The sequence below is a fragment of the Corythoichthys intestinalis genome, chromosome 14 (genome assembly GCF_030265065.1).
Source record: "Corythoichthys intestinalis isolate RoL2023-P3 chromosome 14, ASM3026506v1, whole genome shotgun sequence".
Classification (NCBI taxonomy): domain Eukaryota; kingdom Metazoa; phylum Chordata; class Actinopteri; order Syngnathiformes; family Syngnathidae; genus Corythoichthys; species Corythoichthys intestinalis.
In genome coordinates this window covers 933,485-952,419 of record NC_080408.1, presented here as the reverse complement: position 1 = coordinate 952,419, position 18,935 = coordinate 933,485, and the positions used below count along the sequence as shown (strand labels likewise).

Below are 18,935 nucleotides of genomic sequence, written 5' to 3'. Positions count from 1 at the left end.
TGGGGGGGGGGGGGGGGGGGGGTTCAAACCTCCTAAAACTAAAGTGCAAAGAAAACTGTTTTGGCACAGTTATTTCTATAACATACAAAAACTGATTTTCATTTAAAATTGTATTTTTCAATGATTTGCAAAATAAAAGTTAACAACCACAGCAATAACCCCAACCTCCATCTCCTAATTTTTATTTTCCCTAATGTAAGAACTACTTAAGAACATAGGATGTATATTACAATTGAAGTTAATGTAAACATTTACTTTTGCTTTTTTTTTTTTAATAAAAAAGATATAAGTAACATACCTTCTGAAAAATAAGTACAAATGACTTATATTATGCAGAGTGAAATGGAATATATTTTGAAGATCGCGCAAACATTGACTTTGTTAAATCATAATCATGCGACTTTTTTTGTCGCATCAATTCAACAAACTTTTTCTTTTCTTTTTCTTTTTTTTTTTTTTTTTTTTTTTTTTTTGCTGATCCAGAAAACATGCGCATTTGAACCAATCAGAGCTAACCATCTCTGCTGATCACATGTCAGTATGTCAGCCAATTGAACGGATAAATGAGTCCAGGCGTTTTGCTTTTGTGCATGCATTCGCACATTGACGTGACTCATCATCGTCAGACTCTGATAACTGCAGCAGCTGGGGAAACCTCCATGCCGTGCTTGGAATAAAATAAATAATAAATATCGGTGGAAACAAATTACGCGACACAAGCACTTTATTCAGGCATGAAAATCTCTCACCTTTCGGCGAAATTCGCCGTTTTGAAGTCAAAAAGGATGACCTACATGAATCGTGTAGATCCAAAGAGAAAATTTTTAAGGTTGGGGGGGGGGGGGGTCGGGTGTAGGCATGTTATGAAACCATGTTATGTAAACGTCGCGGTTACAAAACCACTACGAATTTCCGTCATACAGTAGTACGTATTCGCTATTTTTCATGTGTCAAAAAATGCAGCCAGAAGTGGCTTGGCGCAGCAGTGCTTTCCCCTTCCCTTGTTTGATGCTGCGTGTGTCAGTGACGCTATTCCAGCGAACTCAAAAACAAACACTCCAAACACAAGGCTTACTTTTCTTCAATTTATTTAGCTCTCAAATCGTGGTAACTGAAATATACCAAATGAATACATTTAAAACTAGAATAGTACTAAAATAGTATTTTTCCGTGTGTGAGTAGCTTTAACAGGTTAGCTTCATGAAAAAGTTCGCCAAAAACAAAACACACACTTTCCTTTCAAATTCAATATTCAAACTAACTAAAAACTTACAAAGACAAATGTTAGCCTAGGCTTAGCTAGGAGAGCAACTTCGTTGAGGTCAATTACAGCGTTAATTACAGCCACCGAGTGAGAAACAAGTTTGAATGCATGGGGGGGAAGATAGCATCAAAGATCGCTAATTGCGACAGATGATCTTGCCCTAAGCACAAATTCTCCTTCGCTGGACGATGAGAGGTCTCACTCCCAATGTTTTTTTAGATGAATGCATTTGCCAGCATTTTGAATTTGGTGAGTAATGGCTTCAATCGTTTTCATATTTTGTGGTATAACAAAGTTGCTGCCGTTTGTTGCAGCTTACGTTGAACACTGCCAGAGCTAGCCAAATCTCCGGTGAAAAAATAGCTCCCGTTAAGTTAGCGTCAAGCTTGTGTATTTAACGGTAATATACAGTAAAAGCAGCGTTGTAAGTAACGTGTTACTGAGTAATGCGTAACTGTAATGTGATTACTTTCAGTAAAGAGCAATTAACGTGTTCATTTTTCTAAATCGGTAATCTGATTAAAGTTACTTTACCTGATCCCTGTGCGTTACTATTTTGTTATTGGATCATAATTTATGTAGAATGAAGAATACTGTAGTCATGGGAGTGACATCACATGTCACATTTTCTAATCGGAGATAGTAAAAAAAATGGGTCACGTGTATTACCATGCTGAGTAAGCCGTGAGTGCTGGGAGTTTGCGGCCAAAACAACATAGCCTTGCTACCTCGCCAGGATGCAATGAAAGAGGCAGGAGATATACTACAAATGGCTGCATTTGCTTACTGGAAACAGCCATTACTTCACATTTTTGTCCAGTAAAGATGACAAAAATATCTCTGTGCGTTGCGAACTTTGCGCTGGCTCAAAAAGACTGTTGACCGCTAAAAGCATCCAATTCAAGCACCTTTCGGAATTACAGCACAACGGATAACGAGACAGTCAGTACTTTTTTATACTGCTCCTGCTCAAGTCTCGGTTCAAGCTCAGTTGTTGTTGAATGTTGCGAAAGCTTAGGTTTAAAGAAATTCTAAATATCCATCTTGCCTCCTCAGTTGTAGTTTTGGTTAAGCAATGCAAACGACCGTCTCTAAGGTGCTATAGTCACATGATCTGTTCCAAAAATAATTTGTACCCGTTATGAAATACTTTGAAGGATTCTTGTTCATTTCGTTCATTTTTGTTCTTTGTTTTATTGCTTTAAAACTTTTATAGACAAAATTTTAATGGCTATACTTAATGGTCTTTATTTTATAGGGGATGTTCAGAATTTTTTACATTAGGCTTAATCTTTGAGTTAGCCGGGGTTTAATTACTCGTTAGAGTTGATTTCAACAAATTCTGTGCAGTTTGCCAGTTATTTGTTAGTTTCAGAGCTTCGGAGTGGCTAAGCTAGCGCGATTCAATGGTGGTTGAAATCAACTCCTTCAACTAATTAAACCCCCGCTAACTCGAATATTAAGCCTCAAGTGAAAAATTCAAGTTGTCAAATTCGCGTCATGTAGATGTTTCGCCGATGTAGGACATTTTGGCAGAACGCCGGAACATATTTCCTCCACACCCTTCTCACCTTTTTATCCCCTGACCTATTTTCATGCCTGTTTATTATGCTAGTTGTTAACACTTGTGTATGTAAATCTGATGTTGGTAGATTGTTTTCTTCTTGGAGATGAAATGCATGTTTGGCAGCTTAGCATTATTATTATTATTATTATTTTTTTTTTTACATAGCGTTACGACAGTTGCCGTCATATTTTTGGAATCAAAGCACCGTGTACCTGAACAGCATTCCAGCCCTGAATCTTATACCGGAACTGCGTTCCTGACCGTTCTGGCCCACTTTCACCCCTGCCGCCGACTCTGTCATTTCGCATCTTGTTATATATAGATAATATCTATGAGACACATCAGCCGCTATCTGCTACCACCGTCATGCGGGCGTAGTTTTTAGCAGCTGTCGGCTGCAGTCAGGTATTTATTGCTTCGTCCTCTACGCACATGACGTCAGCGCGTTGTCTCGCATTAAAAGTAGTCGGGCAAAACGTGATGCTTAGAGCTGGAAAAAGTAAACGATTCCTCGAGGTGAATAAAATTACTCGGGTCAGTTTTTAAACTCGAGTTACTCGAGTTGCTCAAGTATTCGTTTCAGCTCTATTCCGAACACACACGTACCTGCCTCGGTGGGTCTTCCATTTTTTTATTCAATCGCTGGCTGACCTTCAGCAATCTCCTCCCACGAATTGCTTGCCATTTGCCAATCTTCATAATGTTTTGACGAGACATTGTAGAAGTTGTCGTACTTGCTCTTCGTTGATACTCTCGTTGGCTCGGTCCATTTTTTGCGTGTAGCAAAATCATGTTTGACTATGGCGGTGATTTGGCGCTGAGCCGGAAACAACAGTCTAGAGCTGAAACGAATACTCGAGTAACTCGAGTTTAAAAACTGATCCGAGTAATTTTATTCACCTCGAGGAATCGTTTAATTTTGCCATCTTAAGCATCACGTTTTGCCCGGACTACTTTTAATGCGGGACAACGCGCTGACATCACGTGCATAGAGGAAGAAGCAATAAAAAAATACCTTTCTGTAGCCGACAGCCGTTGCAAACTGCGCCGACGTTGCTAAAAACTACGCCCACATGTTGCTGCGGTGGTAGCAGGTAGCGTCTGATGCGTGTCATAGATATCACATCTATGTAGAACTAGATGCGAAATGACCGACTCTGTGGCAATAATAAAACAGCTGCCATCTTAAAGCAGTACACTTCTCAGCGCTCATAAATAAGATTAACGTTACTGTCACTCGCTCACTAACGTTATCCCTGCGGAGGGCTAGTTTCTATTCATTATGACCACTGTCGATGCGTGGCTAAATCTTACTTACAGGCTTTATTTAATCTGTGAAAAAAGCGCTGTAGAGTGATTAGGGTGTAAATTAAAAACATAACAATGCTAACTGTCAATTTTAGCTCAGTAGTCATTGCTGGATAAAAGACCAAGTAGCACTGGTGCCTAATGTGCTCCAATACAGCACAGCATTTATTTTGAACACTGCAAAAACTCAAAATCCTATAAAGACTTAAGTTTTAACATAGTCTAAACTGTAACTAGGCCTGCAAGCAGGACTGAACGGGCCCTCGCAATCTAGCGCAACTCGGACGTCACGCAACTCGGACTGTGTGCAGGTCAGGGTGGTGGCAGATCCTCCTCTCTAATCATCTCATTAGAACCTAACATGCACGAAAGTCGCCTATTTACATTACCACACCCAAGAGATAAAAAACCCTATTGGAGAGAGTACTACAAAAAAGGAGCAACTACTGAGCTGTGCAGCCAAGCCCTTATTCAAAACCAAATTAATCTTCTAACTGGGCCAATTCGACCAAGTGTGCCAAATATTGTGGCTCTATAAGCTGCCTGAGTCTCTGAAAAAAAATATTTCCTTTAAATGGCGAACAAAGGGTCGTCACGGCAACAGATAGAGACACGTGGACATGTGCCGTAAATAAGTATTTTAATAGGTCTTGAAATTACAATGACCAACCTGAAAAGAACTGGACATGTATTGGAAAAACGAGTGACTTTCTATTGCCACTAGTTGGCGCTGTAGCGTTGATGCAAATGACCCCTACAAGGCCCTTCAGGGTATGACTCTCAACAAGCACGGGAAGTTTGGCGCAGATATGTTGTATATCTGCCGAGTTATGACTGTTCAAAGTTTTTGGAGAGAAAAATTGATGACAGTCATTTTCACTTTGCTGTTTGGACCCCTCCGCTTCAACGAAACTTCAATATTCTTCATCAGGCACCTGAAGACAGGTCTTAAGGCTTCCCTTATGCAGGTTTGAGGTAGATTGATTTTTTCCCTTTAGAGGAGGAGTGTGTCCAGTAAAAAAGGGCATTTCCTGTTCCCACTAGGAGGCGCCAGGCACAAACGGTAAATTTTCAATCCAGTCCTGCTCAGGCTGGTATACCTCACACACATGCCAGATTTAAAATAGATTGAAGGTTGTATGAGGGAGTTATCAGTCATTTTCCGAATTCGGTGTTTTGGCGAAAAAATGGCCGACTTTGGCACCCCGCCCATGTCAGGCCCGTGAATGAAAACACACCATTTTGATAACTTAAGATTTCATGTGCCTCATGAACAGTCTCGCCAATTTTGAGAATGATCAAACTAATTCCCTAGGTGCCAAGGTGTAAAATGTGCACACTGTAAATCGATACAATTTTCATATTCAATCCAAAATACCTGATTTCCTGTTGGGTTTGGAATACGCATGCAAGAGACTTTTTGGAGCAGTTTTGTACAAGGTATCGACTCTCCGAATTTCATCCTTCTACGTTGAAAAAACCTAAATAGAGAGGCCTTTTTGAAAATTTCAAGGGGGCGCCACTGAGCCATTTTGTTACATGTTTTCGTAACGTTGCAAGATTATTGAACGTTATGCAAAGCCGCATGTATGTCCAAATTTTTGTGAGTTTTCGTGCATGTTCAAGCCTCCAAATGTAAACTCCTACTGTGAACCGATAAAAATTTCACATTCGATCTAAAATACCCGATTTCCTGTTGGATTTGGAATACGGGTGCAAGAGACTTTTTGGAGCAGTTTTGCACAAGGTATCGACTCCCCAAATTTCATCACTCTATGTTAAAAAAACCTAATAGGAAACGCCTTTTTGAAAAATTCAAGGGGGCGCCACTGAGGCATTTTGTTACATTTTTTCGTAACATTGCAAGATTATCGAACGTTATCCAAAGCCGCATGTATGTGCAAATTTTTACGAGTTTTTGTGCATATTCAAGCCTCCAAATGTAAACTCCTACTGTGAACCCATGAAAATTTCACATTCGATCCAAAATACCCGATTTCCTGTTGGATTTGGAATACGGGTGCAAGAGACTTTTTGGAGCAGTTTTGCATAAGGTATCTACTCCCCAAATTTCCTTGCTCTATGTTGAAAAAACCCAATAGGAAAGGCCTTTTTTAAAACTTCTTTCTGTCGCCACTAGTTGGCACTGTAGAGTTGATGCAAATGACCCCTACAAGAACCTTCAGGGTATGACTCTCAACAAACACGGGAAGTTTGGCGCAGATATGTTGTATATCTGCCGAGTTATGACTGTTCAAAGTTTTTTGCGTGACAAATTGTTGACGTTCATTTTCACTTTCCTGTTTGGACCCCTCCGCCTCAACGAAACCTCAATATTTTTCATCAGGCACCTGAACACAGGTCTTAAGGCTCCCCTGATGCAGGTTTGAGGTCAACAGATTTTTTTCCCTTGGAGGAGGAACCTGTCGCGTAAAAAAAGGCATTTCCTGTTCTCACTAGGGGGCGCTAGACCTAATGGGTAATATTTCAATGCACTCGTGTTAAGGGTGGGATACCACACATACATGCCAAATATGAAAAAGATTGAACGTTGTGTCAAGGAACTATTAGTCATTTACTGAATTTGTCATTTTGCCGAAAAAATGGTCGACTTTGGCACCACGCCCAGGTCAGACCCGTGAATGAAAACGCACCATTTTCAAAACTTAAGATTTCATATGTCTCCTGAACAGTCTCACCAATTTTGAAGATGATCCAACTAACTCCCTCGGCGAAAAGGTCTCAAATGTGCACCCTGTGAATCGATAAAAATTTCATATTTGATCCAAAATAACCGATTTCCTGTTGGGTTTGGAATATGCGTGTAAATGCTTTTTTGGAGCGGTTTTGGACAAGGTATAGACCCCCCAAATTTCATTGCTCTACGCTGACATACCCTAATGTTATAGGCCAATTTTAAAATTTCAAGGGGGCGCCACTGAGCCATTTTGTTATATTTTTTTGCAACGTTGCAAAATTATCGAAATTTACAATTTTCCGGACGTATGTGCAAATTTTGGTGACTTTTCGTGCATGTTCAGGCCTCCAAATTGGCCGTTTTCATTTGCCCTGAAAAAAAAAAAAAAAAAAAAAAAAAAAAAAAAAAATAATCCTTTGCAAAACAATAGGGCCTTCGCACGTCTAGTGCTCGGGCCCTAACTAGAATTTAGAGCTTGACACAAGTGGAAATTCAATTGAAACACATAGGAAAAACACCTCACTTTTAAGTCATGTGTGTTATCAAGTGTAATGACATTTTTAGGTAAGAAATATAGATTTTTTTTTTATGAGATCTAAAGGTTTTTTGAGTGAAAGCAGTGAATTGGTCTTTTTTTAGTCACATTTGAGATGCAATAGTTGGCTGTTTTCAACAATGTACATCGAAAATAAAGACATTGATTGACTGAAAATGGTTCAATATTAGATGAAATGTCTTGTTTTCTCATCTATATGTATAATTGCTCTTTACCTTAAAAAAAAAAAAAAAAGTTTTATCCGATTACTCGATTAATCGATATAATTTTCAGTCGATTACTAAAATATTCGATAGCTGCAGCCCTACAACAGTCTGAGTGGACCAATCACAGTCCATTACAGCTACGTCACACGCGTTGATGTGACTCGAAGTCAGAAAATTGGGAAGGAACAAGAGAGGCTACCGCGCAGGGTCGTAATTTGGGTCTTCCTTGACAGCGCAGGTCTGCCGCGGAAGCATGACTCGGCCTTAATGCACAGCAACATCACTGCCTTAGCGCCCCGTCTCTCTGGCTCTTTGCTGACGTAATTGCTGCATGAATTCCAATTTGGGAGACTTGAGAGTTCAGACCGCCGCCACATTCTGGAAAATGTGGCCCAGATCAGATTTGAACCACGTACGAAAGTGACCCAGATCGGATTTGAAATGGTCCACTTTTATGCGACACATCCCATTCAGACCGTCAACTTAATGCCTCACTCGAGTCGAAAAAAATGTTTGACTGGGAGGGGCAAGGCAAATTTATTTACCGTATTGGCCTGAATATAAAACGGCCCTGATTATAAGACGACCCCCTCTTTTTCAAGACGAATTTGAAAAAAGACTTTTTGAACACCAAATTCATTTTTATACAAAAAATAATTACAGTACATCTGAAACAAATGAGTCTAACAGTATATTTGAGAGAAAAAGCATGTTGTTTTGCCTCATTCATATCTTAATATATGAACACTTAAATATGTGAACTAAAGTGCGATCACATTTGTAAATGAATGGCTTCTGGTTTTTGAAATGTAAATAAACCAATCTATTGTGATAAAACAACAAAATTGCAATAATTGCATTAACCATCAAAGTGAAGTTTAACTGTAACTGTAGTCTTGAAACAAATCTGAATAAGGAAAAACATTGCAATAAGATAATGCAAACTGGTAAACTTGAGAGTAGCTGAGATCTGTCATGACAGAAGATCGCTTCAATGATATCTGGCGCCATCTAGTGTCGTGAATGGGTATAATGTCCAGACAGCAAATATAAGACATGGGTTTATTCATGTAAATGTGACTTAGGACTTCCTTGGCAGCTTTGGGGCCTTGAGATGTCAAAGCGGACAGGAGACTCATACAAGAGACAGATATAATACAAAAGACTCAGGAGACTCGGGCCAACCGTATTGGCCCCTCTCATATTCGGGCCAATACGGTATATAGCACACTTCAACACAAGGCAATTCAAAGTGATTTACATCACACGAAGATCATAAAAATCACATTAAAATCAATAGAACGTAAAAACAAAGACAATCGAAATAGAAAAATAAAATTATACATAAAAATTGCATTTCATCAAAAATAAAAACAAATACCACTACTACTAATAATAATTGCATTCGGAAATGGAGATAAGCACAAGATGAATAGAAAGCAAATAGATTGAAATATATAGACAGTTATGGATATTTAGTGCTAAACAAAAGCGTTTTTACCCTGATTTAAAGGAGCTAACAGTTTGAGCATACTTCAGACCTTCAGGTAGCTTGTTCCAGAGGTGACTGAATCCTGCCTCACCCTGCTTGGTTCTTGTTCTTGGAACATACAAACAGGAGACCGGTTCCAGACGACCTTAGGGGTCTAGATGTTTCATATGAATCTAACGAATCAAGCATGTATTTTGGGGGGGGTTTGGGTGAATGAAGATTATTTCCCATCCTCTAAAATTTGGGGATGTGTGTGCATGTGTAGTTTTTACTGAGCATCTAGTCTATTTTTCTTGACCTTATGGTGTGTGTTTTGTAATTTTATTTTATTTTAAACCCTTGTCTGTCTTTCATTTCACAGGCTCCTATAGTGTGCTGACCAAATGGTTTAATGACCAGGACTAAAAATGAGCATCAGCAGTGATGAGGTTAATTTCCTGGTTTACAGATACCTGCAGGAGTCAGGTAGGTCCGTCCCTCCAAATGTGAGAGGAATTTCAAGATCAAGTGGAATAACAAAAGTCATCTTTTTCTGCATTTTCTGGTTATTGGAAAGAGAACTAAGAAATTTGTAACTAAATACAGGTACTCCTACGAACGAGTTCCGTTCCTACGCTGGCAACATAACCCGGATTTCCGCATAAGTCTTAATTAACTAGAGGCGTGCGAAATTTCCGATTCTTAGATTAGTCGCGATTCGGCCATGAAGGATTTGAGAACGATTATTCCGATTATTAAATTATACCAGGTAAAGCGGAAATAAAACACAGTCAACGCGGTATTCAGGACGCAATGAGGAACGGACCGAGACTAAATATCATGTTCAACTCATGCCGCTAGATGAAAAAAAACAATAATACCTGACTGCGGCCGTCAGCCGCTACAAACAGCGCCCAGTTGCTAGTTGCTCGAACATACGGCTACAGTAGATATCATATATATGTAGAAGTAGATGTGAAATGACAGATGACGGCCATGTAAGATCATATACCAAGAACTAGATGCGAAATGACAGACTTTCCCGCGCTTGTAGACAGGCGCCATCTTAAAGCAGTAGCCTTCTCTAGAAGGCTCTGTTGTAGCGAACCTAATTACTTTTTATCTGAAAAAAAAAGAAAAAAAAAACTGGCAAAATCTTGACTTGAATCTATCTTTAAATGATGAAACAGTTTTAAAACTTTCACGTCGAAAGTAGACAGAAGGGAAATTATGGAATAACGGGAGCAATTTTAACTTTAACGGTTGATTCACAACATTAAATTAATTGAATGTAGTTTAAAGCTGCCGATACAGAATGGGGACTTGAGTATTTTATTTACTTTTTTTAATGGTTAACTTGATACTAAAATAGTAGTTTGTTTAGCCTGAGAGGATTTTTGAACAATTTTGGAGCTAGTGTACAAAAAATTAAAAGTGGGGGAGGGGGGGGGGGGGTTGTGGTGCATCAATAATCGAGTTATAATCGAATCGGAGCCTCTGAATCATAATCGCAATCGAATCGTTAGGTGCCCAAAAATTCCCACCTCTATAATTAACCCTTTAAAAATTCAACCAACTATCCAAAATGTCCAACAAAATATTGTATTTTGTTTAATAGTGGATGCACTGCCCTCTAGTGGCAGCGTTGGGTCTGGCCAGACTGTCTTTCAATAATGCTTCCATGCAGGAGCACTCAGACGTCTCTCATGGATAAAGGATTGCTGCGCTCTGGTTTGGCCCACATAAGGCTGTATGTAGTTTCAGCTAATATATGTTTGTGTATGCATTTGTAATTAAGTTTACAGCTACAATTTGTGGAGTTACATGTGAGCGATTTGCTGTGAGAATTGTAAACACGTTAGCGTTTGTAGCATTTACGATAGCGGATTTTTTTTCCCATCTTCAGCTTTCGGGCAGAGGGCAACAGATTTTGATTTAAAATGTCCTGGTATTTCTAAGCATTCATGATGCCATGCACCCTAACAAGGTTCCCGGGGCCTTTGGAAGCGAAACAGCCCCACAGCATCACTGACCCACCCCCATACTTTACAGTGGGTATGAGGTGCTTTTCAGCATGCGCATCTTTCGTGGCACGCCAGACCCACTTAGAGTGTTTGTTGCCAAAAAGCTCAGTCTTGGTCTCATCTGACCAAAGGACACGGTCCCAGTTGAAGCCCCAATACCGCTCGGCGAACTCCAGACGTTTGCGTTTATGATTGTGAGTGAGGAAAGGTTTTCTCCCAAACAGCTTGTTGGCGTGTAGACAGCACCTCATACCGACTGTGAAGTATGGGGGTGGGTCAGTGATGCTGTGGGGCTGTTTCACTTGCAAAGGCCCTGGGAACCTTGTTAGGGTGCATGGCATCATGAATGCTTTGAAATACCAGGACATTTTCAATCAAAAGCTGTTGCCCGAAAGCTGAAGATGGGTCGTCACTGGGTCTTTCAGCAAGACAATGACCTAAACATATGGCCAAATCTACACGGAAATGGTTCACCAGACACAAAATCAAGCTCCTCCCATGGCCATCTCAGTCCCCAGACCTCAACCCCATTGAAAACCTGTGGGGTGAGCTGAAGAGGAGAGGACCCAAGTCTCTGGATGATTTAGAGAGATTCTGCAAAGAGGAATGGCTGAAGATCCCTCTTTGTCTTTTCCTATCTTGTGAAAGATTATAGGAGAAGATTAGGTGCTGTTTTGTTGGCAAAAGGGGGTTGTACAAAGCATTAACACCAGGGGTGCAAATAATTGTGACACACATTATTTGATGTCAAATAATTCTTTCTTTATGTGAGATTTTTTCCCCACTGAATAAATGCACTTGTATTGAAGGTTGGATTTTTCTCTTTTTTTCCATTAAGGCCCCATATTATTTAAGGGGAAAAAAATTGAAGCTAAAAAACATAATTATTATAAATCCAATAATTATGGAGGGCACTGTATATCTGTTTTTTTCCTCGTCATTCATAATGGTCTGAAAAATCCTGCAGTTGTTTTGCGTATTGAAAAGATGTTAGAACAGTCCAAACTGTATGTACCTTCTTCTCCAGGCTTCTCGCACTCAGCGTTCACCTTTGGCATAGAGAGCCACATCAGCCAGTCCAACATTAACGGAGCCCTGGTGCCCCCTGCTGCCCTCATCTCCATCATCCAGAAGGGCCTGCAGTACGTGGAGGCTGAAGTCAGCATCAATGAAGTGGGTCATTCTTCATCTTCACTCACCTATCGCTCGCTTTCTTCGGTTACAGTTCTCCTTTTTTTTGTACAGGACGGGACCTTATTTGACGGGCGGCCCATCGAGTCGTTGTCTCTCATCGACGCGGTCATGCCCGACGTAGTACAAACCAGGCAGCAGGCGTATAGAGATAAGTTGGCCCAGCAGCAGCAGCAGCAACAACAGCAGCAGCAGGCGGCAGCAGGTAGCGGCAGCGGTGGCGCCGGGCCCCAAGGAAGCGCCAAGAACGGAGAGGGAGCGGCCAACGGGGAGGAAAACGGATCCCATGCCTTAGCCAGTAAGCTCGCGAGCAACAAGTTATTCACCAGCTATTCGTGTTTTCAGTAGTAGGTCCGATGTTCAGTCAGGACTAGGGTTGGGTTTTGTTTGGGTTTTACAATACCAGTTACTACTCGGTAGTTTTATAAAGCAATACTTCCCATTTATGTAGTTGCATAAATAATGTAAACCAAGGGTGTCAATCTGCGACCCAGTAGGGGGACCGATTTGGCATTTAGTCTTGTCATTTGCCCCCCCTATTCCAAATGGATTGGACGTCTATCGCTGTCATTGAGTTCACTTCAGCTCTTTTCACACACATAACCAGGGAAATTCCCATGTAAGGTGACACAGGATTTACTTGCGTCATTGCTTTTACGCATGTAGAAATGTCCCGAGAATGACGCGGGTTGGACACATTCACAACCTTGTCCCGTGTTGCCCACTGGCGCTCTCTGTGCGTGGAGGGCTTTTATAACCCATTTCTGGTCGGCATCGGCTGTCACAATAATGGTCAAATCCTGTTTTGTTCCAGAGGGAGCGTTCCCGATGTCGTAACTGCAGCCAATTTAAGCTCAAGACTCTATATAAGATAGAGGTAAGACCGGGCCTAAAAAAATCCAGCCCGACCCGACCCGGGTCTGCGCGTGTTAAAGCCCGACCCGGTCCGAGCCTGATCAATTCACTTGATTTGCAGGCCCGAGCCTGAAACACCCCCCCGAAATGTTATCTTTTATTTGTGATGACTCAGGAGAAGGAGGAAAGTGAAGGGATGCGCCAGTCAGACCTGGACAGATCAATTAACTTGAATCCCGAGCCCGAGCAGAAATATACCATTTGCAGCCACCACTGACAGTCATGGTTGCCCATCTTCCCATTATGCATTTGGACGGAACAGTTAATTCGCTACAGTGTAATTTAGTGAAAGCACAACAAAAATAAGATTCCTACCTCTCAAAAAAATAATGTTAACAAAAAGAAAAGCGCTCAATGCAGAGAACTGGCATTCCCAATCAAAATAGCTATGCAAAATACACATAAAAAAAACTCAGACTTTGCCTTGGCTGGATCTCTAATTTAAAACTCGCTATTGACAACTTGTGGTGTATTTCAATCACTACCTTAGGTAGTTAAATACAATGTGGAAGAACGGCAGGGAGCCCATGTGACGTCCCGCTCGGCAACATGAACAATGGCGAGCTATTGGTTTATTTTTTCATTGAAAATGTTACATATTTTATTAAAACGAATACATTAAGAGGGGTTTTAATTAGGGCTGTCAAACGATTAAAATTTTTAATCGAGTTAATCACAGCTTAAAAATTAATTAATCGCAATTAATCGCAATTTAGACCATCTATAAAATATGCCATAGTTTTCTGTAAATTATTGTTGGAATGGAAAGATAAGACACAAGACACAACATACATTCAACATACAGTACATAAGTACTGTATTTGTTTATTATAACAATACATCAAGAAGATGGCATTAACATTATTAACATTCTGTTAAAGCGATCCATGGATAGAAAGACTTGTAGTTCTTAAAAGATAAATGTTAGTACAAGTTATAGAAATTTTATATTAAAACTCCTCTTAATGTTTTCGTTTTAATAAAATTTGTAAAATTTTTAAACAAAAAATAAACTAGTTGCTTGCCATTGTTGACGTCAATAAATATTGGCTCATGGATGGTGCCATAAAATCAGTCGCACCCAAGCGCCAGCAGAGGGCGACAAAACATAAAAAACAAGTAAAAAATGGACATGACACTGTCATTTTAATCTGTTTTAGCGGGGCATGTAGTTAATTGCGTCAAATTAACGTGATTAATTTTTTTTAAAAATTACCGCCCGTTAACGCAATAATTTTGACAGCCCTAGTTTTAATATAAAATTACTATAACTTGCTCTCACATTTATTTTTTAAGAACTACAAGTCGTTCTATTCATGGATCCCTTTAACAGAAAGAATGTTAATAATGTTAATGCCGTCTTGTGGATTTATTGTTATAATAAACAAACACAGTACTTATGTACTGTATGTTGAATGTATATGTCCGTCTTGTGGCTTATCTTTCCATTCCAACAATAATTTACAGAAAAACATGGCATATTTTAGAGATGGTTTGAATTGCGATGAATTACGATTAATTAATTTTTAAGCTGTGTTTAAGTCGATTAACAATTTTAATCGTTTGACAGCCCTAATATATTTATTTAAAAAAGTTAGTGAGCGAGAACCCTGGCCCGGCCCGGCCCGAACATAATAATTGACATTTCAATTTTGTTGTGTTTTCAGTTTGATTTAGATATTTCCGGCTTGCTATGTTTATGATTGCGATGTTTGTTTACCGCTTTTCGTCTTACTGCAAAGAGGGAGGAAGTGACGATCGTCCCGCAATGATATTTAAGTCATCAGCCATCATACTGTGACCCGGGAATTTAACGCCTGCTCTCACGCACACTGCTTCCCGTGAAAGTCCCGGACATGATACTAGGACGCGACCCGTGAAATCTCCGTGTCAGTCGACACACAAATGCTGCACGGTTAAATCCCGCGATATTCCCAGTGTTTTAGAGTGTGTGAAATGAGCTTTATTTGGCGGAAAATAGCCGGTCTTACCCACATGAGATTCATTTTGCCATGAATGTGGCCCCGCCAACCAAAATAAGTTTGACAGCCCTGATGTAAACTCTCCACAAAGTATTCAATTTGAATAGCAGAGCACAACACCACTAGCAAGCAATGTCAAAATGAAGTGTGATGGAAATTTGAGTCTAGACTGGTTAACCACATCTGCTAATGTTACCATGACAACTTGCGCGCTTGTCCTTTAGATGAACTAACGAAATTTAAAACAGGATGTGAATGACACTGGTTAAAAACCGAGCAATACCATATTTGTTCTACCAATGGCAACAAATACATTATGATCTTAGCCATATAAGGTCATGTCATGTCTCTCAGGAACTAGAAAAGCAGATACAGCTCCCCATTAGGGAGGGACGCTGCTGTCACATTGTTTTCTCCAAACTGCAGTTTATAATAAAGAAATCTCATCATTGTAAAAACCTTCTATTGTCTTGGTTTTCCTAGACTAGACAAGGCAGTAGCTCGCATATTTTTGGGACTATAACGATCAGTAAAGCATTTTTCACTTCCTCTTCCCCCTAATCTGCTCTTCTTCCTGATTCAGATCACCATTCGGAGATGATGGAGGTGGATCGGGATGTGGAAATACCGCAGAGTAAAGCCATGGTCCTCAGAGGTCACGAATCGGAGGTCTTTATCTGTGCCTGGAACCCGGTCAACGACTTGCTGGCGTCCGGGTCAGTACTGCTACCGGAGACAACCTTATTTGTCTTGCGCGCCGTTGTTGCGAATAGTCTAGTCTGCTTGCTGTATGTACTCAAGTTGATTGTCTTCTAAACAAGATTTTTATCCATTATTGACGGCGCTAGACCAACCAGGTCTTGGCGAATAATGGACTCGGCAAGTTGCAACCCAAATTTTCCACTCGAATAGTATCTTGTACTGGTGCACGATAATTATTGGTCCGATAATTATCGGTCCGATAATAGGAATTATGACGTCATCCCGATAAATCCAATAACATTTATAATAGGACGGATAATATGTACTGTTCTGGCTTTTCAGTTTACACAATAGTATGGGAAATCAGTTGATCATTTGTGGGGCATTGCTCCCACCTGCTGGTCAGAATAATTCAATGCACCTATTTTTTGTTACAGTAGTTTGGTTCAATCACTTACACATTGCGGTGTCTAGCAGTAGCATTGACAGTCGTGAATGCTTTCTGTTACGTTTCCGCCTCGGAAATATATGTAAGTATTTTATGTTTACTATTACATATTGATGTGCAAAATATTTTTACTTCTGTGGTGAAGGGTCATATGTACAGAACTTCATAAGTTGTGTTGTAGAAGCCAGCCAATGCTTTAGTAGCTCAAGCTAGTGTGCTATGCTATACATATAATAGTTGTGTATACAAGTGTATTGTGCAGTCTGTTCTATTTTGAGCATTGAATATGTTTATTTTGCTGTTGTACTTTGACAATATTAAGACAGGTGTTTTCCCATAAAAGCAAGAAAAGACCAAGCCTTGTGGTTTATGGAAGTGCATTCATTCTTAGCTGGCTGTCGGGCAGTGCAGAAGTGAAACGCGCTGTTTTGTTCATGTCGTTATGAAAAATCTAATGAGATCAAAGGCAAATCTATGTTGAATCCAACACTATTTTTTTTTTTGTAAACCTCCAGGTGTTCAAAAACTCAGGTTATACATTTAAAAATTATATATTTATTATCGGTTATCGATATCGGTATCGGCTTTGAGGAGCAGGAAGTTATCGATATCGGTATCGGTTTCAAAAAAGGGATATTATGCACCCTAGTATCTTAACAATGGTTCATTTGCCCCTCCCAGTCCAAATGAATTGGGCGTCGAGCGCCATCAATGGCAGCCAATGAGTAAAAATGTAGCTGGAATTTCTGACCCATGTACCGAATTTTGTGGTATTGCCATATTGTTATATCACGGTTAGGGTTGAAGGAATCCAACCTTTTAGCCAGATTGCCGGAATCACGCCAGCCGAACCGCCGGACACGCGCTGGCGCAGCTCCTACGACCCGGGCCGGCAACAACCCGGCCAGAAGGCCAAACTCCGCGCGTTCACCTTAGTCTTACCACTTTGTACTGACTCCATTTTGAAAACTGGAAAAAGGCTTCGAAACAGAAAGTTGACAATTTATTCTGTGTCGACAGCAATCATATAGCACAAAGGGACGAAGGCGAGGATCCAAGGTCACCTTATCACAAGTCAACAAAAGGTTTCCGAGAAAAAATTACAACGATTAGTTAAACATTCAGTCTTTTGAAGGCTCTCGCGTGGCGTGCTGCGGTCAGAAGAAGTGCGTTGTTTAGGATTATTGTCTGTTTGTGGATTGGACAGGAGGATTCGGGAGTTATTGTTATTGTTGTCAGGGCAATGCTAACGAGGGTTGTGGATATTGCAACCTCAGCGTCAAAGGTGCTCTATGAGTCTTATCAGTCGTGTTATCAGTTGGAAATCGGGCGTTCTCCGGTGTTCCTTGTGTTGGGACAGGGCGTCCCGCCATTTGTTCTGGATTGCCCGGGAGAACTGATTGCGAGAGTTATTGGTGCAGACGTGGGCTTGTCAGCGTCAGTCTTGCTCAGTCAGTTGCATGACGCACACGTTGGGCTTCCGTGATGAGAAGGCGTCATGTATCTCTTATGCCTTATATTCTGCTTGTTTTCCTTAAACTATGGTACAAGTGCTATTCATTTTATATTAGGTGTGTTAGAGTAATACAAACAGTCCATCGGTAAATACGAGAAATTATACTATTCCCTGATTGATTATGTTAAGTGTGTTAGAATTAGAGCAGTGCGGCAAACCGAAAATTTACCGTTACCGAAATTCTTCACGATGACCGACGTAATTTTGACCATGTTGGTAAATTCGGTAATTTAATAAAAGAAGAAAATATAGTCTTTTCATCCCGCTTTGACTCTGTGTTGTTCGGCTGTGTTCATTCCCCTTTAAGAAAGCAGACAGTGTGCTTACGTTTGGAGTCACCTGGTTTTCAGGAAGCCAATCAAACAGAAGCCCAGTAGGCTAACGCTAGCTGCTAACGCTAGCGGCTAACGCTACAAGTAAACGGGATGAAGTCGGGCTTAAGTTAGCTTCGCCAAACTTTCACCCGACATTAAGTAAACTCTTGACGGATAGGGATGGAAAAACCGAGGCTTTCTGAAACAATGAACCACTTTTAAGACAATTGCCCTAAATTGAATCACTGTTTGACACACTGCAAGAGCTCCATCTACTGGATAAACAGTGCACGTTTCTTTTTAAAAGTAAAGTTGACAAATTGCCTCAGCATTACATACAGTATCTTCAATAGAATTAAGTGGATGTCGTCTATTTCAACCAGGAGATCGTGTCGTCATTAAGTGTGATTTACACAATTAAAGTTGACCTCTTTAAGCCTGTGTCATTGCTTTTGTCTGTGAAGATGTGTTCAAAGCAGTATTTGTAATACTAGTGCTACAGTGCTAGTCTTGTAAGTGGCTCGTCCTAGATGACGGGGAGTAACTATGTATTGTTTATTTTTTGTAAAAATTACAGTACAGTAAGCACAGTGCTTGGGAACAGGAATATTATTTATTGAATACTGTAAGGATTTCCAAAATCATAAGATGTAAATAATTGAGCCGAATAAAAGAAAGGAAAGGTTTGTGAAACATTTTATTTTTTAATTAAGTATAATTTCTGGGGGGCGGGTGGATGTGTCGTATTTGTATCCATTCTAAATATCTAAACG

General features: G+C 40.2%; 1 protein-coding gene across 2 annotated transcripts in view; it reads left to right on the top strand.

Moving 5' to 3' along the window:
• tbl1xr1b (TBL1X/Y related 1b) overlaps nt 1-18,935 on the top strand; it is a 48,511-nt gene that overhangs the window by 10,646 nt on the left and 18,930 nt on the right. For both annotated transcript variants that reach the window (XM_057857098.1, XM_057857099.1), the window contains exons 3-6: nt 9,453-9,556; nt 12,122-12,267; nt 12,340-12,583; nt 15,766-15,898. In XM_057857098.1, coding sequence (XP_057713081.1) covers nt 9,499-9,556; nt 12,122-12,267; nt 12,340-12,583; nt 15,766-15,898 — 581 coding nt within the window. In that variant the 5' untranslated portion in view covers nt 9,453-9,498. The remainder of the gene's footprint in view (nt 1-9,452; nt 9,557-12,121; nt 12,268-12,339; nt 12,584-15,765; nt 15,899-18,935) is intronic.